We start from the raw sequence: 25,526 nt of genomic DNA, 5'->3' as shown, positions 1-25,526 counted from the left end.
GAAACTAAATGTTTCTACATTTAAAAAAAATACTATAAAGAGCAGTAAACAGTAATAAATGAAACAAAGTCAATATTTGGTGTGACGATCCTTCGCTTTTTTAAAAACAGTAGTCTCAGGTACAGTGTGTGCAGTTTTATAAGGAAATTAGCTGTAAGTGTCACTGAGCATCTTGCAGAAGCAGCCACAGTTCTTCTGGAGACTTTGTCACGCTTGCTTCTTATTTTTGCAGCAAAACCCGGCAGCCTTCATTATGTTTTCTTGTCTGAAAAGTGTCTCTTGTGGAATCTGCTGCTTTCTTTACTGACATACAAACATTTTTCTGTAACGTTTAATTTTGTGCTGGAAAACTAATGTTTGGAATTCTAAAATGTTTTTGTACTGACTTTTGCATAGTGCTGTATATATATGCAGCACACACACACACACACACACACACACACAGACAGGGGGGTCTGGGATTTTTTTTTTTTTTTTTTAAGCTGTCATTATCAATTTATCCGGATCATTCTTATAGTTATAGTGTAATTCTCATATGACTGGCTGTATTTGATGGATCGAGAAGCCCTGGTGTGTGTGTGTGTGTGTGTGTGTGTGTGTGTGTGTGTGTGTGTGATGTGACCGCTAGAGGGCAGTGTGACTGGGGTGTGTGTATGTTGGAAACACTGCAGAAGAAAAGGACAAGCGCGAGACCACGTGACCTGCAGCAGGAGTATAGTTAGCTCAGTAGCTATCAGTGGAGTGAAAGTTGTGAGGATTAAAACTCCATCCGTATCAGTGAGGGTTTGAGGGCTGTAAGCTAGTGTTATTGTGGGGAAGGCGCTGAGTAAATTGTGTGGAGGGTCGTGTACTTCTGATTTTTAGAGAGAAATGCGTTTTATTGTGCAGTAGTTCTGTAGTGGTAACGTTAGTGCTGTACTGCCTCAGACCTGTCTCACCAGCCAGAGATTCTGTCTTTCTCTTCTACCTCTCAGCAGTGTGTTTACTGAGTGAGTGAGTCATGTATGTCTGTGGCAGATGTGTGAGGTATGTGCAGTCGAGGCTGTTGTGTATAAAAGCACAGCATGTTCAGACCTCCCTGCCCACAGCCCTGCTTCATCACAGCCTCCCTCAGAGCTGCAGGGACAGGTGGAGCTCACACTGGATTCGGGCCTTCAGTGATCAGAGAACTGAGTCAGCTCTCAGTCACACAGCCAGCAGGATTACTCAACACAGCTTAGTGCCAGTAAAGAACTCTGAGCTACATCAGGTGTCCAGTGCACCACCACCAGCTCCTGCAGAACAGACCTCCATCGGTGTGTAGCTCTTCCTCTGTGTCTTTACTGGATCTTTACTTTCATTTCCTCACACTCATATTTCACGCTTCTTGTGCATGTCAGTTTTATATACACTGGGGTTTAAAAGTCTGAGACCAGCCGACCATCCATCCTTTCTCTGTACCACTTACACCTACACGGGGTTGCGGGGAGCCTGGAGCCTATGCCAGCGGACTCAGGGCACAAGGTGGGGGACACGTTGGACGTTGTGCCAACCCATTGCAAGGCACAATCTCACACATACACACACTACAGACAATTTGGAAATGCCAGTCAGCCTACAATGCATGTCTTTGGCCTGGGGGAGGAAACCGGAGAACCCAGAGGAAACCACCCGGAAGTTGTTTATTCTTCTACCATGTGCCAAAGTGTTTTATTCCTCTTATACCACATCAGTTTGCCAACGCTTATGATTTTCTATTTATCGGAGACTCACGTCTTACTTTTTTACTTTTTTGTTACATTTAATTTTATGGAACATCTGCCAGAAAAGTTAATTCCTGTTATCACTTACATTATAGCAGTTGCACAGGAAGAACATGCAAGCTCCATTCACACACACAGGGCCAACATGCTCCTCCTCTGAGACCAGTTTAATATATCAGTTTTCATTACATTACAGTTAAATTATATTACTGACAATAACTGGTGGGAAAAGTAGAATCTGTGAAATAGTTGCATGAATTTCATGAGTGATGATTCATCACGATTCACTACATGAATCTTAGTATTTGGTACATCTGCTTTTTGCTTTAATGACAGTGTGCATTCGAGCTGGCATGGACTCCACAAGTTTGTACAAAACCTTATGATCCATTTTAGATCAAATCCATCTGAATGTTGTCTGAACACATGCTTCAGTAGAAGAGCTTAGGCATGAGGAACATCTGACCTTTTTCTATATATCTTTTCAAGTTAACATTTAAAAAAAGAGCACATTAATATAAACCTGTGATTTGCATTACAGGCGACACTACTGTCAAAGCTGATGAAAATGAATCAACACCTACTGACCAGTTAGATTCCTGAATTCAACAGTGCTGTGGTATAATATGAGGAAAATCTGAAATTTTATACAAAGCAGTTAACATGGTCAATATCACTTTTTCAATATTTGCTTATAATTAAACAGAGACCTAGAAATAGTGCAGATTCTTGAATATTAAATTTTCAAGATATTGAACATTTACTTTCTTTGTTTTAAATATTTCAAAATTATAAAACTCCTGTTTATTTCCAATTTTAAATGGAAGACAAATCCCAGATTTTGAATGTGGTCTCAGACTTTTGGACCTCACCGTATATTTGTGCTCTGTTACAGTCTTAATAAGATGTTTACAATGGAATTAACTATATGACTCATGGGAATAATGTTCAGTAACCGCTTTATCCTGTCATGGTCACTGAACCTGGAGCCTACCCCAGGAATACCGGACGTGAATCCGGAAAACCCAGTGATGGGACTCCAGTTCATCGGAGGGCACCATGCACACACGTACTCACACACTCGTTCACATTAGGGCAAGTTACAGTAGCTAAAACACCTACTGGCGTGTTTCTGGGAAATGGGAGGAAACCAGTGAACTCGGAGGAAACCCACATGGACATGTGAAACTCTGCACAGACAGTAATCCGAGCTCAGGATCAAACCCAGGACCATGGAACTGTGAGGAGGCAAAACTACATGCTGCCCGACAGCACCGTTCTGAATCAAAACTGTTGCAATCGTGTGTGTGTGTGTGTGTGTGTGTGTGTTTTATTATGTGCTGATATACAAAACATAACTTACCAAACTATGTTTTGTTATGTTTTGCTGACTTCCTAATGTGTGTTGATCTTGTCTTGCCGCACAGATTTGGATGCTTTGTCCTGTCCGTCTCCATTTGAAGAAATTAGTGATGAAGACGCCATACAGATTTTTGTCCCCCCGAACCTTCCACCCACCACATTCACACTCAGAGATTATGTGGACAAATCAGAGACCCTAACAAATCTGGTTCACTTAGGTAGGTCACTTAGTTTTCTTGCTGTTCATGCATGTTTGATTGATGTGAGCCCATATGTGACCACACCCTTTCTTTTTTTTTTTTTTAAGGGGTTAATCTTTCAAAACTAGAGGAACGACCTAATGTGGGCTCTATGCTGGTGAGGCTGGATTTCCAGAAGGATGTGGTGCCACGGCTTCTTTTCCTGAAAGATCTGGGAGTTCAGGACTTTCAGCTGGGCCCGATGCTCACTAAGAACCCCTTTCTCCTCACTGAGAGCTTGGAAAATCTGCAAGCCAGGTCAGAGCTAATTACATACCTGTCATACCTTAATTATGCTAGCCACAGTTGATTTTTATAATTTATGATTTATTTGTATGTTCTGTTGATTCTTTGATACTCTTGTAAGCATAGCAGTGGTGTAATAATGCATGGCTGTTTATCAGTATAAAGTAAATTTCAGTTTGCTTTTTATAACTGTAAATTCTATTACTGAAATAACCATAGGAACGTAAGAGATAAAATACGATGGGGTTTGCGGTTATAGAACAAAAATCACTGATGAATTTGTGTGATACAGCCTAATGGAAAGCTGTGCATTACCACCCGGAAGTTGTTTATTCTTCTACCATGTGCCAAAGTGTTTTATTTCTCTTATACCACATCAGTTTGCCAACGCTTATGATTTTCTATTTATCGGAGACTCACGTCTTACTTTTTTACTTTTTTGTTACATTTAATTTTATGGAACATCTGCCAGAAAAGTTAATTCCTGTTATCACTTACATTATAGCAGTTAGAAACAGTTCTTTTGAAGTTAATATTTATTAAAAAATATTAAAAAAAATTTTTTTAAAAAGTAGCTTGTCATTTTACTATACAAGTACTTGAGATGTTACTATAGAAACAATAACGTATTAGAAAGAGCACATTACTACAAACTTATGATTTGCATAACAGCTGACACTGCTGTCAAAACTGCAGTTATAGAAAATTAATCAACACCTACTGACCAATTAGATTCCTGAATTCAACAGCGCTGTGGTATAATAGACAATAAACAGTACACTATAGCAGAAAACATGTAAATCAATAATTTACTGTTTTGTGTTCATGTAATTTTTAGCAATAGTTATGACTTCACTCGATATTTCTTTGTTGCATATCAAATATTTTGTAATAGATCAAAGCCTTTGACCAAGTACAATGTTCAAAATACATTAGCAGAGCAATTTGATTATCCTGAAGAACCCGTTGAGAAGGGCACTCGTGTTTGCCGATGCCTTCTGTTTTAAAAATTACGATTAATAAACAATGTAATACCAGTGACAGGCCTAAGCCTAAACACTCAGTAATGCTACCCTGTGTTAGATACACTTTATTTTACGTCCAGTCATAAACTTTGTTGTTCTTAAATAATGATTCTCAAATATTAACTTAGTAAAATGGTATTATTATGATATGATTATGTCATATACGTACTGTTGGTTTGATGTCTATCCATTACAGCTGTATGAATTGTGAATTGAAAACTGGAGCTGACTTTGTATGACCTATCAGTGACTTTACTGCTTATGTAAAAGGGTTTCGTATTTGAAGTCGAAGAAATTCAGTCCAGAGTCTGTTGCTGTGATGGTGAGCAAAGCTCCGTATTTACTGAACTTCAGTGTGAAGAGGTTGGACAACCGTCTGGGATTTTTCCAGCAGCAGTTGGGCCTCAGTGCTCACAAGGTGAGGATAGGTTTTGTTTTCCAGATATCGTAGAAATAGGAATTATAAATAAAAGCTGCAGTCAGGGATGGAAATACTACATTTCACCTAGTACTAGCTCAGAATGTGTAAACATAAAACACAATTAATGTGCATTTAGTAGGTCATTGTTTTGTGTAAGCCTATATGGTTGCAGTCCCAAATGCTGGAACACATCTGTATTGTATTTGTCAATTTTTGACTTTTGACACGGAAAATATAAAGCTCTATTACTCTATTCTCTATTACTCTATTCTCTATTACTCTATTCTCTATTATTCTATTCTCCAGCTATTATTTATATTGGTGAGTGTAAATGTTTCTTTTATACTTTCAGACACGAGATGTTGTGACTCGTCTGCCTAGATTACTGTGTGGCAGTTTAGAGCCAGTAAAGGAAAACCTGAGGGTAACGTGCATTGCTTACAGAAAATATATGAGCCATTAGTTTAACTTGAACAGTTTTTTGTGTACTCTTATGTTTATTTAGATGTTTTCTGTTCTGTTTTTTCCTCAGGTTTGTGAACTGGAGTTTGGCTTTCGCAGAAATGAAATCCAGCACATCGTCACTGTGGTTCCAAAAGTGTTAACAGCGAATAAAAGGAAATTGACACAAATATTTGATTTTGTCCACAACACTATGGGTGTTCCTCACTCTCTCATTACAAAGTTCCCACAGGTATATAACTCCTGTATCACCTCCTTATTAAAGGAACATTACTGTGTAATAGAGAACAGGTTGAAGAAATGGAGAGAAGTAGTACTACTAACTAAATTATATGGCCCAAAATAGGTTTGTGGTTCTCAAACCTCATTCCACTGATGTAAATTATTCCAAGCCACTTGTTGGAAAAATATTTGTAAAAGTGCTTTTAAGACTTTACTTGTAATTAAGAAAATGGGGCGTTAAATCTCCTGACTTATTTTCTGCCTTTCATCAGGTCCTGAATGCAAAATTCCTTCGTATAAGAGAACGACACCTCTTTCTTGAGTACTTGGGTCGTGCTCATTATGACCCCACTCATCCCAACTACATCTCTCTGGAGCGGATGGTGGCCCTGCCTGATGAAACCTTCTGCTCTGAAGTGGCATTAGCCTCTCTGGACGATTTTGAACGATTTCAGAAAACTCTGTAGAAGTAAAAGTAACATTGTGTTTATGAGGGCTTCTGTGTCTGAATTATTCTGTGTCTGAAATATTTTCGTCTAATATTAAAAATCCAAAAAAAACAGGACTTCAGTTGCAAAGAAACAGAGTTTTAGTCAGGACAGGAGACAGGAGAGTCGAAACATGTTCAGTTGTCTTGCTGACTTGCCACTGCTAGACATATTTCAGTGATTATGTGCATATAAATTTGCTATATAAATTTGAATACATAAATTATGAATACATAAATTTGCACCTGAAAACTCGAAGTGAGCTCCGAGGTAATAAATGTATTTTGTTTTATTTTTGGGGGTCTTTCACATTTATTTAATGTTCATGTATATATTTATGTAAAAACAGTTCATGTAATGATGTAGAAACATGTTTCAAACTTACAATAAATTTACAATTGTAAGTTACATTTTTTGTAAGAATTCCAAAAGAGCCAGCAAGATGGTAAGGAATATGAATAAAGTCACTTTGTTTGATCAGCTACACTCTTGCTGTGAGCGAGGTGAGCAGATTTAAAGGGAAAGAAAATATAAGAACTGGGCTTTTATGGCATGCTGCAACTGTATACTGAATTAATCTATTTATATAAAATATAATAAGTAAGGAGTAGAACATGATGACGTGCTGTATTAGAAAATAATAAGCCAGGGTGGTTACCATTCCCGAGGTGATTTTTCCAATACTGACATGTGTCATGTGTTTTATTCCTCTTGTACCACAGCAATATGTCAGGGGTTGTGATTTTTATTAAATAATGACATGGCATACATTTGATCAATTTATAGTTTACATTCCTTTAATAGTGTGGAACATCTGTGAGACAAGTTAGTTCCTGTTATCACTTAAGTTATGACAGATATAAAGTCATTTCCTGACCAGCCTATCTCTCTCTCTCTCTCTCTCTCTCTCTCTCTCTCTCTCTCTCTCTCTCTCTCTCTCATGAAGTTATTAAAGGAAAAAAACAGTAACTTGTCATTTGTGCTGAAGACTTTCCTGTGTCCAAAAACTGAAAGTTGCCTTTTAGTGTTGGTTTTTCTACTGTGATTTTTACTTAATCTGATCATGTTGAATTTTAGAAAACATTGGGCATGAATTGAGAAAATATTGAAGATTTTCTGTTGTTGTAGTTGTTGTTGCTGCTGCAAGAAATGAAGTATGCTCCAAATACTAATAACAATATGTAGCCCAAATTCCCAAACATCATTAAAATGGGTCAGTCAGTCTTGACCCAAGGGTAAGCCATGCTTCTTTAGAATAATAAACACATTTCCTTCTCATGTAGATAGCCAGCTGAGGAACTGCATGTCAACTATTAGCTTAGACAAAGTGGAAAAACCTTTCTAATATATCAAAATTAACCCTGTATATAAGAATATAATTACATAGAAGGCATCTTTCTGGAAATTTTCATTTTGTGTATAATGTTGTGTATATAAAACTGAGGTAGTATTATAATCAAATTTATTATAAAGTGTTCATCAGGATTCAGTTTTAAAAGATCATTAACAGGGTAACATCATTATTTTAAAAAGTAGTCCATTTATTTATTTATTGCATAATTAGATGGTAGTGCCAGTTCTAATTTTAAAAGGTTGCTACAGGAATATTTTAATGATGAATGGCTGGCGTATAAAATTATTTTTGTATTTCTAATCCAGTATGTTTACCTCGTTTCCAGAATTAAAGTGTTTTATGGGTTCTTTCACTGGTCGCGCTGTGATTGCGTAAATACAATAAACTCGGTCGCTGGTTATAACGTCACAGTACCCACAGTCCTTTGCTGCTGTCCCTGAGACCGAAAATGGCGTCGAAGGCACCAGGTAATGAAGTGTTAGCTCTACATTGTTTTTGAGGAATGTCAGTCGAAATAACGTCCCGTGAATGTTGCCATGAATGTGTTTGCAGTCTCTAGTCATTCTGTTTGGTTTTGTTTTGCAGTTTATTGTGTGCTTTTTGCTCTTTTTGATGCTACACTTCAGTGTCCTCTAGCCTCAGTGTCACTTAGCTTAACTAGCTAACAGGCTAAAGCAGTGAGCGGCGCGCAGTACTGAGACTAACCTGCTTCTGTAGCACTGTATTGTGTGATGATGGTTTGGATGAGAATAATCAGAGGTCTATGACGAGGAAATGTTTGATGAAACGGGTTCTTCTCGTCTTGTTAATATTGCACCGCAGTTAATTAGCTGTTCCAGTCCAAAGTGACTGCCTGCATATTATAGATTATTAGTAGCTGAATACAGTTGGCTTGCCTAAGCTGCATCATTGTTTACGGACATTATAGCTGTAATAAAATACTTGCTTCTGTCCAAGCAGGTTAGCCAGAATGTCAGTGACTGTTGCATCTCTCCGAATTATGCTGTAGGAATTGGATTAGTTTATATCTACTGCATTACACTCCCCCTGAGTGATAGTCTTGAACTGAGAATACAGTGATATCTATGAATTTATTATAGTCATAATGAAGCCATTATCAAGCACAAATCATCTTGATGTCTAACTAAACAATATTTCTGCTTCCTTCTCCCAATATTGTAGCGACTGGCAGGCTGTTGTTGGGGTTCAAGAAGTGGTACTACAATGCAGCCGGTTTCAACAAGCTCGGTGAGTAACGTGTGCAAGCTCAAAAACTGCACAAATGTTCAATTCACCCAGGTCACATTGTAACTACTCAGGTCATGACCCTTGTCTTGTCATTCCATGGCTTTCAGGCCTGATGCGAGATGACACTATCTACGAGAACCTAGACGTGAAGGAGGCCATTCGCCGGCTTCCAGAGCCGGTCTACAATGATCGAATGTTCCGCATAAAGAGGGCCCTTGATCTCTCCTTGAAGCATCAGATTCTTCCCAAGGACCAGTGGACAAAATTTGAGGAGGTAAGAAGTAGACTGTTGCATCTGATTAATCTTGGGGATGGTTTCTATTAAGTTTTCACACAAAATAGCTTGGAAAATGTAAAAAGTTTATTTATTTAGCTGATCCATCAACAAAGTATTGTGGGTTGACCAAATGCATTACACCTTTTAGACTTCCCACATATAGATTAGTTTATTCCTCATTAGTGACTGTATTCTTTTTCTGTGCTTTTTCAGGACATATTTACTAGTTGATGGAACAATCCTAATATCCATAACTGAAAATTGCTGCTTGTGTGTTTGTCCTGTAGGATGTGTCATACCTTGAGCCCTACTTGAAGGAGGTTATTCGTGAAAGAACAGAAAGGGAAGAGTGGCAGAAGAAATAGAATTAAGGGGAAGGTTTGCGGTGGTGGCTGCTCTCTTGTATTTAAGATAAAGTTTATCAAGTCTGACATCTGTGTACTTATTAAATTTGGTTTCTGTCAAGATTTTTTCATGCCTCTTTCTTTGAAAGTAAAAGCAGAAACTGAGTTATGTTAAACGTTTATTTGAAGATCACTGACCTTTGCCTACACACCCAAAAAAATAATAATAAAAGTTTGCTATCATGTAAAATGTCATAAGTAAACATTTCATCACAGATTTGTTTAAGTCAGATAAATTGTAAATCAATTGACTATTTCAAATCCCAGCATTTACACAGGACTGAATGCTTTACAAAACACCAGGTTTTTCCTGCAGTTATGCATTTGAATGAAACTAATTAACTGTACATAAGTTGAACATTTTGCATTTTTTTCCCAAAAATAAACCACTGCAGTGCATTTGCTTAGAACGTCTTCATCTGCTCAGTAGAGTTCTAGGTCATTAAACTGGTATTGGAAAGGCTGGTTACTTATGCAAAGGTGCCAACATGTACAGTTTAGCTACATTTAAGATTTCTAATCCTTTCCTACAACGGTACAGAAGACATGTTTTCTGCTTTTACAGCTAAAGCAGTAGTCAGACCAGACTCGAATAAAGGGGAAAAGACACATTTGCTTCTGGTGGTGAAAAAAAAACTGTGGGGGAAAAAAATGAGAACTGAAGGAAAAAAAAAATTAACTGTGAAAAAAAAAATAATAATTTTTAAAGGTATTGTATATCCACGCTTCCAGGTGATTTTATATATAATCACACACACACAAAGTACAAAAGATGAACCCTTAACACTACCACTCTAGTGACAAAGTTTAGTACTGTTTTTCTTCTTAGGTTAAAATAATTTTGTTGATACCTCTGTGTGTGTGTAACTGGTTCTATGAACAACCAAGAATTCCTTTTGAAATATTTACACTCTGCATAATCACTTAATGAGTGAATGAATAGATGATCTAAATCTAGTTCTGTATTGCACAATTCCGGCCATTTTCTTCCCCATGCACTCCGTTGTCTCTTCCCGTATTTTGGAGTTCTTGCACCTCAAATTGCAAGTTTAATCAGACATGCTGTATTTTGAATAGGACAATAAACCTCCCGGTTCTGTGATCTCACTCAGTTAGGCTGTGTTCTCTCCGTTCACTCACGCTTGTCACAGTCTGTATAAAGTTCCCTATGACTGTATTAAAGGAGTGCAGCATAGAAACCCCTAGCTCGTTGCTTGTCTCATGGATGTCAGGATCATAGACGCCAAGCAGCGGTGTGCATACTTCAATATGTCCTTTCCCAGCTCGTTCCAGAATGGCTACCAGTTCGCTTCTGGCTTGGTGGAACTTCTCTCGATCGTAACTCAGCAGCGTGGAATCATCCAGTGGGTAGGTTGCATCTTCAGAGTAGCAGTCACGAGGCACCGGCAGCTCTATATACCTAGCAAAGATATATTTGACTAAACCAAACAGTATATACTTACTTCAGCAGATTTATAAGCAGTGTTCCTTGCTAGATGTCCTTACCTCAGAGCTGGATAGCCCTGTGCCAGCATGTTAAAGAGCTGGTGCAGGGCTGCTGTGCTCAGTGGGTTGCCCAGAATCTTAAGCTCTTGTAGGGCATTACAAGGTCCCAGTGCTTGAATGAGGAGGTCCAGGTTCTCATCTGACAGGCCGCACTCCTCCAAGCCCAGACTGCTGAGTGTAGCTGAGCAGCGATGCAGCAGTTTACGGAAGGTGTTGGGGAAGAGATCAGCCACCACATGGCCACTCAGGTCCAGTTTTACTAGGAACTCGCTGTGCAGGCTGTTAGCCAGGTAAGCCATGTCCACAGGGCTGAGGCAACAGTTAGCCAGCTCTATACACTGCAGTGGGGTGTTCAGAGGACTGAGGACAGTACAGATAGGTCATTTGTATAACACTGTGACACAATAACAAGTCCTAAATACCTGGTAAAGAATTTGTATGGCTGCTGTCAACAAGAATAGAACAAAGAAGGCTGTTGTGTTGTTGTGTTATTATAAGCTCCCCTGGTCATGACCCTCAGTTTATTTTACTTTTATTATTTAAGCGTTATCTTTCTTTTACTGAGGTCACATTTTACTTAATTACATTTTACTTAATTACTTTAAGTACTTTTTGTTGTTACATCCCAATGCATTGTTTTGACCATCCTTATGAGTGATTTTACACGGATGCCAGAGTCATCAATTTGCTTCGGCATGGAGCAGCTGTCTGCATTCTAACAGTCAGGCAAAACAAATAACTGTCCTGTCCTACATAAACAACCGATGGTTATCATTATTATCATATTTTGTCATTTATTTATAATGTCTAGATTAACTGTCTGTATTGAATGGTGTAGTGGAGAATTTTAAAAGTGGGGAAGCTTATGGATAATGTGTTTTGTGCACATTTTGACAGCTTGCCATAATAGAAGAAATTTATTTATTTATTTATTTATTTATTTGAATAATGGGCCAATAACAATTAAAAAATACTATAAGATCACATGCATGGAGCTTGACTGAGTTAAAAAAATATTTATTTTTGGCACAGGCAACTAGCCGAAAATTAGGAATGTTGATTAAGTTTATAAGTATACTTTTGGTGTAAACATTTTATATTTTTCAGATTTACTGACAAATCATTGGTACAAAAAAAACCTGGGACCCATCATATCCTCAGGTCCAAAGATAACTACACCCCTATCTGTATATTTTTCTTAATACTTCATCTGTATGTATTGTAATGTTTTGTTTCTCCTCTATGAAGCATTTTTGTGTCTGAGAAAAAATATTTATAGGTCATTATTGTTTTTTGTTGTTCATTCATTCATTCATTCATTCATCTTCAGTAATCACTTTATTCTGATCAGGGTAGGGGTCAAGCCGGAGCCCGTCCCAGGAACACTGGGCATGAGGCAGGAATACACCCTGGATGAGACTGCAATCCATCGCAGGTCACCATGCACACACATTCACACCTAGTAGCAATTTAGCATGGCTAATCTGCCTCCTGGCATGTCTTTGGAAGATGGGAGGAAACCAGAGAACCCAGAGAAAAACCCACACAGACAGTAACCCCTGCTCAGGATTGAACTGGAGCACCTGGAGCTGTGAGGTGGTGATGATAATAAACATTACATCCTCACCTGAGCAGTCGTCTCAGTTGTCCTGTAAGGGTCGAGAAGCCCAGGTAGAGCTCTCTCAGCTCTCTCATCTTGCTCATCAGCTCTCCCAGGACTGTGAGTAGGTCCTCATCACCCTGAGTCAGTCTGCGCACATCCAGTGCTTGCGCCGGTAATGTGAGTGAGCGCAGCTGGGGAAAATGAAGCTGTGACAGCATCACCTCCAGATGTGGAGCCTCCAGATGTACATTATGCACCACCTCCAACTTCTGCAGGCCTTCAGTGTTGACCAGGCGCAGCAAATAGAAGAGGTTCCTCAGAGGAAGTGAGTCAACACGCAAACCCACACAGCGCAGCTTCAACGGGCAGTGCCTGAGCAACAGTAGAGCCTGGACCACCATTTCATAGTTTCGTCCTGTTACGAAGGCATTGATTCGGACGTCCACCGCCACCGCCCAGGCTGATGCTGCTGCCTGATCTGCCTGCATGGCCGCCATGGTCTCGTAGCACATGCGTGTGAGCAGTTCAGTGCGAGCCCAACGGCCCAGCGAGCTTCTGCATGGGCAGGCCTGGTGCTGGATATCCTGCAGCCCAGTCAGATCCACCACCCGTAGGACTTTGGCATATGTGGTTGGTTCATAAAGAACATAGTCCTTCAATCCCATCAGCAGGGCTTTGAGACAGAGGCTGCAGGTGCGCGAAGTGAGATCTGTCTGGCAGTCTGGAGTTTCTCCCAGTAATCTCCGCAGATTGAGCTCAGTCAGAGGCCACGTCTTAACCAAGTAATGGAGCACATCTGCCTCTTCCAGCAGGTAGCTGGCCTTAAACAGGATTGGGTAGAGATTGTAAGACAAGCAACTGAGATTCCTACCGACACATGGCCCACTTCGAACGAAACCCTCTGCTGCCAAGAATTTCAAGCTTTTCATGCTGTTTTTGGCAACTCTTTTGTTCTTCTGAAACGTGTCAGCCTTGCGGAAAGATTACTGAAAGTGTTTTTTTCCCCCTTTCGTCGTACCAGCATGTGTATGAGCATGGGATGTGTCGGGTTATGTGTCGAGCCGTGAGAGTGAGGAGGTGGTAGTTGAGAGGGATTTATTTTTAGCACCAGCTGTCTCGTGGCCTCAGACACAACCTGCCTCACAGGCAATAGTTCTATTTGAAACTATGACTTGCACTGAGCTTTTCTACAGGATGGTAACAAGCAACACTTCTGATTGTCTAGGCCAAGCAGTAGAAGAGACTTATTTGATTTTTCCTTATTTACCTACTATATACTGTATGTACTATATACTTAATTTAAGGTTAGGCAAGATTAAGAATGAAGCAAAGATTAATACTGCCAGTATTATAAATATTCAAGAAATTAGATTAAAAGTTCAAAAATTGCAGTAAACCACCCGTAGACACATTTTGTCTAGATAGTTCTCATGCACAGACTGCTCACTCCATCACAGCACCTGGGTGTGATCACCATCTTGGTGAATTCTTATAAAGTCAGTTTTAGTGCTATTGATGATTCTATGATTTGACCATTTCCAGTGGGCTTTCCACACATAAATTTCTTCAACCTTTAAAGAATGGATTATTTAAGGTTCTAATTGACATAAAACATAAATATATTCACCAGTTGAATGCTAATTAAAAGATCTTTGTATTTTAACCCCTTAAATGTTCAGGACCCATCAGCCCATCCAGAGATGCGTGTTCACAGATTTTATCTTCATAAATTATATCCCTCAGAAAGCACTCAGTCATTTAACAGCAGCTCAAACCATACGGTTTCAATAACATCACCTGCTGTGTAAGCCAATTTAAGTAACAATTTATGTATATGTCAATTATACATAATTATGTATGTATTGATACCATTTCATACTTGTGATTGTGTTTATATTATTTTCACATCTCTCCTAATTTAAAAAGGGTTATACAACTATCATACCATCTTCATACTATAAATTATGTAATAGTTTCCTTATCAGACCTTGTGTATAAAAATGACCTCTACAATATTGTATCAGATTCTGTAATAAAATATACACTCACATCCTGGCCTGGATGGTCTAATTCTTAAAAATATAAATATATTTTTAAAACACCTCAGTCTTCAAATTTACAGCATTATTTCCTGTAAAATCTTTAGGCTGTAATTTATATAAATGTTAAACAATGGATTCAAGATTATAGAATCATTGATTATTGTTATATATTTTCAATGCACAAATATGCCACAATTTCAACATACATTAGAAATATAGGGTTTATGAAAAAAGTGGTTATTTCTACAGAAGAATCTAGAGATTTCCTATCAGTCTTCTGGGCTTAGAAAAGTGAGTTGACTTCTGAAACAACAGCCATATCAGCTACTTTTCAGGAGGAAATATACATTAATCTATTACATTCTATGCCAGGACAGAACTCTGCACAATTCTATTTACAAGCACGATACATCACTGTAAGGTTTTTTTTTTTTTTTTCAGAATCAATTGGAACTTATTTTATTGAACTTATAAAGAAAGGTAGTAAAACAGTTATTTATTGGTAGTAGATAATGGAAAAAAACAAATGATGCATAGTTTTTTTTAGCTTTCTTAGACAGTTAACAAATTTTTGTTTTTCTCTCAAATACAGAGAAATGCTGTCCCTTTCCACATCTGATCCTGGATGTGATTTACGAAGAAAGATTGTGTGTGCAATTTTCAGGGTCACCACCTAAAAAGCTCATTCTCAGTCTGTCTCTCTTTCTGAGAGGCTGCAGTCAGGAGGAATAGTAATGGTGGTGATGGTGATGATGATGATGATGCTCATGAAGGTGATGGTGCTCATGTCTCTGAGCCATGGGCATGAACCCACCAGGAGAAATTCCTGTTCCAGGCTGCAGCTCCAAGTCTAGCCCCGGATGAGGCACAGAGGCCGATGTGGCATCACGAGGCCTGGCATGAACACGCTTACTGTGACTGTAATGCAGAGGCTGCTGCTGTGGTGCAGGAGGACAGCACCAGCTGACTGGGTGATGCCCATGAAGCCTGTTTGATTTGCTGCGGCTCCGCAGAGACCTGAGAAAAGGGAGGCGACGGCCACCGGACTTCCCCAGACTGCCACGATCTAGCTGAGGCCATCGATGATGGGCAGAGCGGGTGCCATGTGCGGGGCTGTCCTGACACTGCTCCTCATAGGGTGACATGTGGTCTGAAATCAGATAGGTTTTACCAATCAGCAATTAGGAGACAATTTGATAAAGCTCCTCCTAAATGATTTGGAAAAGTTGTTTGAATATATACATACATAACACACCAAAAATGCTATGCTATCTAGTAAACGCATTTAGTGTTTGGTGCAGTACAGTCAGTTTCGATGCAAATGACTGAATGGTTTTTTTTAACATCTTAAAAGATCTAAAGTCTTGTGCTTGAAATTTGCTTCTAAGGGCAACAGAACAGAAATATCGAAATATTCTTAGCTCCGTAAAATGTTTCTGCTAGAAGCCCTACAGAGAACCCACGGGGTCCCCAAAAAAATAAAAATAAATATAAAATTTTCTAAGAGGCTGCTCTATGCTGCTCAGAGAAATCCAAGAATGTGCAAAGTATCAAAATGATTTAGAAAATATAACATCATTTTAATGTATTTATAACTTGTGCATTTATGTGTAATTCTATCTAAAATTTGAACAATAGCACAAATAAAGAAAAATCCTCTATAAAAAATGTCCTTACTTTTGACTGGTTACATATATACTTTTTGTGTGCGACATTACATAAACATTGTTTAGTCTGATTTATCATAATTCTGACGTGGCTGTTTGAAATAATCTTAGTATTATAAATATTCAATATTCAGGAAGGCATTTTCCCAGCTGCTGTGCTGCTCACACTACATACCAACATTCACTGTGCTGAGCTTTTCTAATTGTTCTTTAAATTCTTCTTTCAAAACCAACATTAAAAGTTTCATTGAGCCCTATTAACCTTGAGCTCATGTGTGCCACACTGATACCTGCATCAAATCTGGAGGTGTAGTTTTCAATCCCAGCCAGGTCTAAATAGTGGTTTCTGCGTTCCGTGTTCTCATCAATGCGGTAAAGTTTCTTCTCAGAGCTGACAGCAGGATCTGTGCTCTGTCCTCTGTGGGGTTAAAAAGTATGTCTAAAAAAATCATCCAATACACTGTAACAAGATGGCATGCATCAGGCTGGACATATCCTTCTGCAGCTACACCACATACATCTTCAGTAACAGTTATCCTACTCAGGGCACCATGCACACACATTCACACCTATGGGCAACTTAGGGTAATCAATCCAACTAGTAGGATGTTTTTCGGAAGTGCAAGAAAACCAGAGAACCCAGAGTTGGGAGGCGGCAATGCTACCAGCTGTGCCAACGTGCCACCCAGTTACATCACACGATTGAGAATTCCATTGTTTAGACTGTTACTTAGAAAGGAAACAAATCTTCGATATTTTTTCTTTTAGACAAGTTTACATTCAGCCTAACCTTGTCCCATTTTGAAAAGCCTCAGTATGCATTCTTTTAAAAGGTATTCTTCAAGCTGGAACTCACACTTTAAATAATGAGCTGACCTGATGTGAATCTGGTGGTTTTCCTCCAGGTGGTCCTGCTTGTTCGGTGGAAGACCAATATCTCGTTCTAACAGGGGATTAAAGTTCCACCTGATCAATACTTTGTTAAGTCACATTTAAAATGACAAATCTGTTCTGAATAAACTTGAGGAAAGACTCACCTCTTCTGTTGTTACTGGATATTAAGGGTGTTACAGACAGTTTGACACGCAAAGTTTTGCTGTCGCAGAGTGCAGACTGTTTGACCGATGCTTCCACTACCTCATAGATGGTATGCATCAGGCTGGACATATCCTACAGCGTAAAACAACACACACACAACACTTTGAGACACTGTGCTGTTAGTTTAGGGGGTTTCAGAGCCACACAGAATGCTGACAATATAGCCATTACCTCTTTGGTTACTCTGCCACTGTTGTCAAAGTCATACAAAGTAAACACCCACTCTTGGTGATTTTCATCCACAACAGGCACATTACACTCCATGTCCTGTAAATGAATGCTCTCGCTTGGACTGTCGTAACGGCAATCTTTTATAATCTTTTCAGGGCATTCACTCACATCATTTTTTGCATTCCTCCTCAGGGGATCTCCATTTTCTGATGAAACTTTGTAACTTTGAGATTCAGCTGCTCTCTCTGGTGGCAAGATTACTGCAAATAAAACAAAGGCCAAAAATGCTTAAGTGAATGAATAACATATACTGAACGTCCAAATGATTCAAACAGAACAGCTGGAACCCCACCATTGGCAATATGAAAATAATGGATTTACAGCTTGCAGTAACACAGAGGTTCTCAAGAACGTGTTACTCTGTAAGCTCCCATCAGGGTTTCTAATCTTACCCTCCAGAGGGCAGCCATGATCCAAGAAGTGGTCATCCCTTAGCTCTGCACCACATACATCCTGCAAAGAAAAGACAGAGGGAGTGGGAGAAACAGTGAGAAAATAATCATGTTTGGCTGGTGTGTCTGTCTGGCAGGGACGTGAGCAGATGAGAGAACTGCAGAATCCAGCACATCTGTAAAGCTGTAGTATATCAGTGTCTAGGTCAGAGGCTCAACACTTCAGCCAGCTCTTTCATATGTGTTCCAAGTTTGTGTCAAAAAAAAAAAAAAAAAAAGCTATGCAAACTTAAATTTGTCTGAAATACAATCCTTCTAGACACATGCACATATTTTCCATAACTTTTTGCACTCACAAGACTATAAAATGAACCCATATTAAAAAAAAAAAAAAGTGATGAAAATACATCTGTGAGTTTTCTTAATCTTTGCTTGGGACATGTAAAACACACACACACACACACACACACACACAAAAAAAAAAAAAAAAAAAAAAAAAAAACCTTGCTGCACTTTGTCTGCTTAGTTTATAATCAACCCCCTAATGTATCCTCTATGAAGGGGAGAAAAACGTTAACTTCATTCTTTGCACTCCTGTGGTCTCGAGCACAATTGTTTCCAGACGCTTTGCACTGTTGATGTTAGCTGGAGGAAGTAAAACAGCCTACAGTGCAAAACTGCTTGCCATCTTAACTAATCTCTCTGTCATAATTTGCTTCATGTGCCCCTAAACAATGCAGAAGATGAGTCAAATCCCTGCAGGTCGCTTCAGATATGAAAGCTGACTGTCTGGCCTTAAACCAGAGTTATACAACACAAAACAGGGTGGTCTAAAGATCTTACTTACAAACTACGGACCACAAAGGCTGTACCGAGTGATCCAGTGATGAAGCTGCAAATATTTGTTGCCGTCTTCATGTGCGCTAAATAAAAGGTAAGAAAGCAGTCATAACAGGTCACATAAGCAATGTTTAGGAAAAATGGGTATTTTTGTGTTGGAATTGTTTTAGACGCCCACAGATATGTACATAAACAACAGGGTGGTGTAATGCGTTACCACCCTGACATTGATTATTTTCCAATAACAGCATGTCCTGAAGTGTCTTACTGCTCTTATAATACAAAACTTTGCCAATGCTAACTATTTTTATTTATTAAAAACTTACATGTCATACATTTTATCCATTATAGTTACATTTCATGTTCGGGAATGTCATTAAAACAGCAGCTATAAACAGTAATTCCACCACCAACTAAACATTTTTCTCTCTCTTGAAGAAAAATGCATTTTGTCACAAAGCCCTCTGCCCTGAAGACTTTCCCATATCAGAAGACTCGAAAGACCGGCTTTAACTCTGACTGCTATAACGCTAAATTGCGTAACTGTGAAAACTTTGCCATATCAACAATTACACACGTATTTTAAGTCCATTTATCATTTATGAGTGTGTGCATCCATACAAGCTCCTGTGTAATTTGTATAGAAAAGATAACATATTAGAATGAGTGCCGTAATATAAACCATGGTGGAACTACAGTCAGAGCTGCCACTGTAGAAAAGTAATCAACACCTTCTGACCAATCAAGGTTGAGTTTCCCAAAAGCATCGCAGCACAAAGATGTACTATTTAACAACTGTTATTATTGGTATCATCACATTTAACACTCTCTCTCTCTCCCAGGTAAGATGTTCTACATATTGCAATGCTTTTGGGAAACTGAACGCCCAGGATCGTGCATTCAATTGCACCGTGGTACAAGCAAATATACACTCTCTGGTTTGATCAGAAACAACAGCTCAACAATCGATCCTGATCCTCAAGCTAATAGTACTAATTAACTTTGTAACATATGCAATATGGAGTTTAAGAGAATAATAAATCTAGGGCTCCTACATAAAGCAATTGCATGATAAATGCTGTACCATTTCTGCCAGACTTTACATCAGCCTGCATAATAAAACAAGACTCATTAAGTCACTTATATTCCTAGTAAATATTACCCCCCACAGTGCACTCATTTAAAAGCAAAATGTGCATGGCATATGTTTCGCACACACAACTGCACTTTCCATAAAAAGAGGCAAGTACCTGTGGAAACATCTGTCATACATATGAGTGACCTGCATCAAATTAAACTTCAAACAAACAGGGAAATACTTCGTGCCAGTGAGGCTAACATAATGAGGAGCAGTAGCAAAGAGCAAGGACAATGTGTGACCATAAAACCTATAGATGTACAGGTCTAAAGTGCGGCCCAGTGCAGGAGAACAAAGCCCTTTGCAGACGAGCGCAGTGAGTGACTGGCCTTTCTGCCAGTGAGTTCTGCCATCATCACAGCCAAGCCACTGCCACGCTCGGCCTGCTCTAGGGCCTTTCATGTGTGCTCATGTTACCAGCTTGAGGGGGGGCCTTTTCCTGCCCTACACTGGATGTCACGAGACCAGCCACCCCCACCAACCCTGATTCCTCTCCACCACCCACACACACCACTCTCTGAACCCACTCACAGTGCTGGGAACAGTGGTCTGCTTTGTTTCAGTTCACTTCCTGTCACCAAACACCTGGACTAAAGCCTTATTACATGATGAGGGAGAGGGGGGGGGGGAAACACTGTCATTGCATCATCACTGAGCCAAAGCAGGTTAGGATACGGTCAGGGCCTATGGTACGTTAAAACGTCCTGATTTACTGTCTCCACTGGTGTGGAGTTTGGAATTGGCTGATTTTTTTTTTCTTTTATGGTTGTGCACTACACTGTCATGCAAACCTGAACCTTGTTTCACTTGCTGTGTTCATGCAATCAAATGGATAAACAAGTCAGATAAACAAAACTGCATTCAAGACTACACTATAGTGTCTTTTACCTCTACCAGCGCTCACAGGAAAATAAAATATTATTTGATTCTAACACACTAATAAACAGTAAAATTCAGCTTTGAATTGTAAACAATGTATACATTAGTACTAAATATTCTGTAGTTCACGGCACATTAAATATAATCCATGGCATTGTCTTTTATGCCAGCATTCTTCAAGTCAGTCAAAGCAAACAGGTTTTGAAGTGAATGGAGCCTTTGTTATTCTGTTTAGTGCGTATCAGTACTTCAGCATGACTCACATTACTTTACAGACGTGTTGATGGGAGACTTCAGAGCATTGCTAGGATGTCAAGAATATGGACTTCGACACTAATCCATAAACCAACATATCTCATTTCTCTTTAATAAAAGGAAGAAACAACCTCTTTGTTTATTATACAAACACTGTTTCAAGCTAAAAAGGTACGCTCTTACTGCTATGCCATTAAGTAATTTCTAAAAATTGCTTTTTTCTTACTAAGATTTTTGTTTAGCAAGAGCCCGACAGGTAAGTGCTTAAAGAATAGTTAAGGGAAATGGCGGGACATTAGCTTAACTACACAAACAATTTGACCAAATTCCTAACAAATTGTATTAGAACTTGCTTTGCTGCAAGGAAACAATTTGAGAACCACATAGTAGGTCGACTGGTTCTAGCTCTACAGACATCATGTGCTACACAGCTATGCTTCACGTTGGCTGCTTATATTTTGGACCATTTGAGTAAACAAGTTACGGTCAATTCCAGGCTTTTTCCCCAAGACAGAGTCACGGCTCAGAGGCTGCGGCACACGCTCCCCTCCCCCTGGCCTTTGAAGTGCGTCTGGGAGCGGAAAAAGGGTGAAAGAGGGGTTTCTTCCAGGCTCTCCAAGAAAACACTGGATGCTTTGAGCACAGTGGCCTGGCCCTTTCAAGTGTCCCAGGCTTTATGATTCACACAAAAGGGAAATGTTATAATTAGACACAGAGAATGCACAAATCATCCACGCTAATCTCATCTCCAGAAGACATGAAGGCCATTAAACTAATATTTTTTTGAAAATACACAGAAATTTGGAGTATGAATATTACTATTATCAGCAACTAAGTTGTCAATTTGCTTTATTTAAAAATGACTGTAAAGTACAGATAAATCAGAGATGTAATGTAACAAACCTGACAACTGATTAAGCAGTCTTTAAAATTTCAGTAAAGTTCTTCTGTAAGCCTTGGCTCTGTTAAAACTGGCCCGCACACTACTTTTGACTTTAATGTAATAAAATGTGCAAATGGATTCAAAAGATTATATTTAAAATATATATCACATGACATTCAATGACAGAATAAATATATTTACTTTACTGGACATGCCTATGTCATATGTCCTGTGTCATTCACACAATTAATACAGGAAAATAATGCCAGTATGATATATAGCAGTGCAGTTTTGAACTGCAGTCCTGGACTAGTCCAAGCCATAATTTTCAATTTTAGGACAGATCTCACAAATTTATAATATGTATATCAATAAGTGTTAACCAACAACAGGTAGTTAACAGGCTGAGCTGAGGCATGAGGAATCCTCACTAACCCCAGGCCTCTCATCCCAATTCCCCAAGTTCAGTCATCTCCATTTCATAAGTGGTCTCCCACAACCCTTTGTCATGCCACTCCTCCCACTAACTACACCTCCTTCTTCCTCCTCCAACCACTTCCCCCCATTTTCCCAGGACAGCCCCTCTCTGTGTTTTCAAAACCAGTACCAGATGTGCGGTGGAGCTGCATTCAAGGGCCCTGCTCTTCTGGCTGCCAGCCATGTGCATTTCACACTGTGATGAAGCTTCCAGGCTCAATTGAGAGAATGAGAAGGCAGGAGAGACAGGAAAGAGCACCCTTCCCAAACACCATTAAAGAGCTTAGTCCATCTACAAACATTTGGTTTCTAAGTGTAATGAATTTAGCATTAAAGTTAAAACTACTTTGAAAAGTGCCTTATCTATTGGTGAAAATGGCTTAAGCTTCACAGAGTGCTTCCAGTCTAAAAATTCACTGTGGCGCAAAAGCAAAATGCTTGAATATATTCTATCATGAAAGGCTCACAATAGACTATACGATAGAAAAGGGTCTAAAACATCTGAATATCAGTGTTGCAGAAGTACTAAATCATATACATAATCAAATCTCAACCAAATCATAGCAATTGCCAAAAAAAAAAAAGAAGCTGTAAATTGTGAAATTGCTGAAAATTAAAAAAAAAAAAAAATCACAAATGCACCCACAGTTTGGGGATAAGAGCAATAAACACTCTTTATTTGAAACCAAAGTCTACTTCATACCCTGCTGTAAACATATCACATTTCCTGTGCCTAGTACTTTGTAGAGGACAAATGCAAGAAAGCTTAGATTCTGGGGCAAAAACTATTGCGATTTACTGAACTTACACAGTTACTTAAGGCAACTAAGCAAGTTTGAAGATCTTCTGAGGACTATCATAGAAATGATTACATATAGGATCCATTTCACTATATTTTATGGTCCTACTTTTCTAGGGACTATTATCCCATCACTTTATATCCTATAGTCGGGTAATGTGTGTGTGGGTGTGTGAGAGAGAGAACACGATAGAGAGAGGGAGAGAGATTTAATATGCTATGTAAGCTTATTTTTTAAAAGCATAGGTTTTATTGATTAATATCACAGTGTGTAATAAGAAATGTATGCTATTAACCCTTGTGTAGTCTTATATTAGCTAATATTAGGTATACTCTCCTTGTCCTAAGGGTCAAAAAAGACCTGCCTTCACTAAACCCATAAAATCCATCCATTTTCTGTACCACTTATCCCACACAGGGACATAGCCTACACATAGCCTGGAGCCTATCCCAGGGCACTTGGGACACCCTGGAGAGAACAGGGAGCCAACCCATTGCAGGACACAATCTCACACCTCAGAGATGCCAATCAGCCTACAGGAAAACCCAGACGAAACCCCCAAATCACAGGGAGAGCATGCAAACTCCAGCAGAGTTAGGAATCGAACCCCAAACCCTGGAGGTTCGAGGCAGGCGCGCTGACCACTAAGCCACTGCTACCCCACCCCTAAAATGAAGCAGCTTAATTGCATTTCAAACCTCAAATCTATTTCTCATGAAGAAACAACCTGTCATTCATCACAAACTCAAAACAAAAGTCTTGAGAGAGCAGAAAGCCTGCATTAATCAGTGCACACCACTCGTTTTCTCTGCTGTTAAACACAGTGGCAGGTCATTTTTAACCCTTTAGACAACACAGGGGTTAAGAGAAGCCCTGAATGGAGGTGTGTTCGCTCGTACCTGCTTGTGTCGGGTTGTGTGCGACTCGCTGGGAGGACAGGACTCTCCCTGCAGCAGCAGCAGAGTGCCACCTAAAATCACACCAAAAATGCTTCAGCAACGCAAAATAGCCACAAAACACTCTGAAGTGTCGAATCTCACGCAGGTTATATAGCCTACCTTCTGGACTTTCCCTGCGTTTACACGCTGCAAAGACCAGAGCAGATGTGTGAGGTGATATAAAATAGTCCGGCTATACAGTATATTCAGTATAATTAGCCTACAATACATCTCAGGTTAAAAAAAAATTATTCACAAAAAAAAAAAAACTCACCATTTTTCGAGTGCAAAAGCCCCATCTTCGTTTTTAATGCTGTAATAATGATGTAATTAGGAAAATCTGAAGGCTTCTCTGTGCCATGACTGGTGCAGGAGGACTGAAGTAGCAGGGCTGCATGTGAGATTGTCCATACTGTGCACTAACAGACTGAACTTCTGTGGATTGCTGCGTGGGAATGTTCCACTTGAGGCTTTTTTCCCTGTGAGGCAGAAATGCACATCTTATAAATTGTGAAAGTCCCCCTCCCCTCCCCTCCCTCCTCTCTAGACGCGCCTCTCTTCACTCATTGGTTACTGAGCAGCAACTGGAGCATATTTATCACCTATACTACAAAAAGTTTGTGGACACCTGACCATCACTAACCCTTTGCTGTTATAATAACCTCCACTCTTCTGGAAAGGATTTTGGAGCGTGGCTGTGGAGATTTGTGCTCATTCAGCTACAGGAGCATTAGTGAGATCAGGCGCTGATGTTGAATGAGGAGGTCTGAGGTGCAGTCGGTGTTGCAGTTCATCCCAAAGGTGTTCAGTGGGGTTGAGGTCAGGGGTCTGTGCAGGCCACACACATCCTTGGCAACCCATGTCTTCATGTTGCTTGCTTTGTGCACAGTAGCATTGTCATGCTGGAACATGGTTGGTCTTAGTTCCAGTGAAGGGAAATTGTAATGCTATAGCATACAAAGACATTCAGTAGAAATGTGTGCTTCCAATTTTGTGGCAACAGTTTGGGGAAGAACTACACAGTTGTGATGGTCAGGTGTCCACATACTTTTGGTCATGTAGTGTATATGTAATCTGGTCGAACTAGACAGATAGTAATAAAAAAAAAGCTGATTACCTAAACGAACATGCATCTAAAACTTGCATGACCCAAAACAAGGCAGTCTGGATGCAGCATTTCAGCTGATCAGCTGATCCGAGTACTTGGTGAAAATACTGTAGTAGAGGCTAATCTTATTTTTTACAAAAATCTGCCAGTATATCTACTCTAACTCTAGTTTTCTAAAC

At 39.4% G+C, this 25,526-nt stretch overlaps 4 protein-coding genes across 7 annotated transcripts; 2 read left to right on the top strand and 2 right to left on the bottom strand.

The window, feature by feature from the left end:
- The first annotated feature begins 665 nt into the window (after nt 1-665).
- On the top strand, nt 666-7,119 carry mterf3 (mitochondrial transcription termination factor 3). Of its 3 annotated transcripts, none has more exons than XM_026929768.3 (7): nt 666-1,295; nt 3,170-3,322; nt 3,412-3,601; nt 4,885-5,032; nt 5,388-5,459; nt 5,568-5,729; nt 5,992-7,117. In XM_026929768.3, exons 1-7 carry the CDS (start codon nt 1,001-1,003, stop codon nt 6,184-6,186), a joined length of 1,215 nt encoding a protein of 404 aa, XP_026785569.1. In that variant the 5' UTR covers nt 666-1,000; the 3' UTR covers nt 6,187-7,117. The 3 variants fall into 3 exon arrangements, with proteins under 3 accessions (XP_026785569.1, XP_053084380.1, XP_053084381.1); XM_053228405.1 differs by lacking the exon at nt 666-1,295 and adding an exon at nt 1,326-1,503 and having other exon boundaries at nt 5,992-7,119; XM_053228406.1 differs by lacking the exon at nt 666-1,295 and adding an exon at nt 1,632-2,982 and having other exon boundaries at nt 5,992-7,119.
- An 818-nt stretch (nt 7,120-7,937) lies between these two features.
- LOC113535874 (cytochrome b-c1 complex subunit 7) lies at nt 7,938-9,551 on the top strand. The gene is made up of 4 exons (XM_053228407.1): nt 7,938-8,028; nt 8,744-8,809; nt 8,917-9,083; nt 9,374-9,551. The coding sequence occupies exons 1-4, from the start codon at nt 8,010-8,012 to the stop codon at nt 9,449-9,451; spliced, it is 330 nt and encodes a 109-aa protein (XP_053084382.1). The 5' UTR covers nt 7,938-8,009; the 3' UTR covers nt 9,452-9,551.
- A 45-nt stretch (nt 9,552-9,596) lies between these two features.
- On the bottom strand, nt 9,597-13,850 carry lrrc14b (leucine rich repeat containing 14B). The gene is made up of 3 exons (XM_026929414.3): nt 12,624-13,850; nt 10,997-11,356; nt 9,597-10,910 (listed from the first exon to the last, which is right to left on the bottom strand). The coding sequence occupies exons 1-3, from the start codon at nt 13,526-13,528 to the stop codon at nt 10,595-10,597; spliced, it is 1,581 nt and encodes a 526-aa protein (XP_026785215.3). The 5' UTR covers nt 13,529-13,850; the 3' UTR covers nt 9,597-10,594.
- A 626-nt stretch (nt 13,851-14,476) lies between these two features.
- LOC113535917 (protein naked cuticle homolog 2-like) lies at nt 14,477-24,749 on the bottom strand. 2 transcript variants are annotated; one of them, XM_026929493.3, is made up of 9 exons: nt 24,514-24,749; nt 24,360-24,386; nt 24,201-24,271; nt 18,030-18,090; nt 17,746-17,837; nt 17,346-17,478; nt 17,185-17,251; nt 16,599-16,726; nt 14,477-15,791 (listed from the first exon to the last, which is right to left on the bottom strand). In XM_026929493.3, the coding sequence occupies exons 1-9, from the start codon at nt 24,536-24,538 to the stop codon at nt 15,361-15,363; spliced, it is 1,035 nt and encodes a 344-aa protein (XP_026785294.3). In that variant the 5' UTR covers nt 24,539-24,749; the 3' UTR covers nt 14,477-15,360. The 2 variants fall into 2 exon arrangements, with proteins under 2 accessions (XP_026785294.3, XP_026785293.3); XM_026929492.3 differs by having other exon boundaries at nt 14,478-15,791; nt 17,578-17,837.
- Between the last annotated feature and the right edge of the window lie 777 nt (nt 24,750-25,526).

This window comes from Pangasianodon hypophthalmus, chromosome 23 (genome assembly GCF_027358585.1).
Source record: "Pangasianodon hypophthalmus isolate fPanHyp1 chromosome 23, fPanHyp1.pri, whole genome shotgun sequence".
In the NCBI taxonomy this organism is placed as follows: Eukaryota; Metazoa; Chordata; class Actinopteri; order Siluriformes; family Pangasiidae; genus Pangasianodon; species Pangasianodon hypophthalmus.
This window is presented reverse-complemented; position numbering and strand designations above follow the sequence as displayed.

Bases quoted from the DNA above. Each gene is read 5' to 3' on its own strand.
- mterf3 (XM_026929768.3), top strand. From the start codon at position 1,001: ATGTATGTCTGTGGCAGATGTGTGAGGTATGTGCAGTCGAGGCTGTTG. The intron at 1,296-3,169 runs GTGTGTAGCTCT...CTTGCCGCACAG, and splicing joins TGCAGAACAGACCTCCATCG to ATTTGGATGCTTTGTCCTGT. The intron at 5,460-5,567 runs GTAACGTGCATT...TTTTTTCCTCAG, and splicing joins CAGTAAAGGAAAACCTGAGG to GTTTGTGAACTGGAGTTTGG.
- LOC113535874 (XM_053228407.1), top strand. The intron at 8,810-8,916 runs GTGAGTAACGTG...CATGGCTTTCAG, and splicing joins AGCCGGTTTCAACAAGCTCG to GCCTGATGCGAGATGACACT. The intron at 9,084-9,373 runs GTAAGAAGTAGA...TTTGTCCTGTAG, and splicing joins AGTGGACAAAATTTGAGGAG to GATGTGTCATACCTTGAGCC.
- lrrc14b (XM_026929414.3), bottom strand. From the start codon at position 13,528: ATGAAAAGCTTGAAATTCTTGGCAGCAGAGGGTTTCGTTCGAAGTGGG. The intron at 11,357-12,623 runs GTGAGGATGTAA...TACTGTCCTCAG, and splicing joins CAACTGAGACGACTGCTCAG to TCCTCTGAACACCCCACTGC. The intron at 10,911-10,996 runs GTAAGGACATCT...TATCTTTGCTAG, and splicing joins CAGGGCTATCCAGCTCTGAG to GTATATAGAGCTGCCGGTGC.
- LOC113535917 (XM_026929492.3), bottom strand. From the start codon at position 24,538: ATGGGGCTTTTGCACTCGAAAAATG. The intron at 18,091-24,200 runs GTACGAGCGAAC...TTTTCTTTGCAG, and splicing joins ACACAACCCGACACAAGCAG to GATGTATGTGGTGCAGAGCT. The intron at 17,252-17,345 runs GTGAGTCTTTCC...ATCCCCTGTTAG, and splicing joins ATCCAGTAACAACAGAAGAG to AACGAGATATTGGTCTTCCA.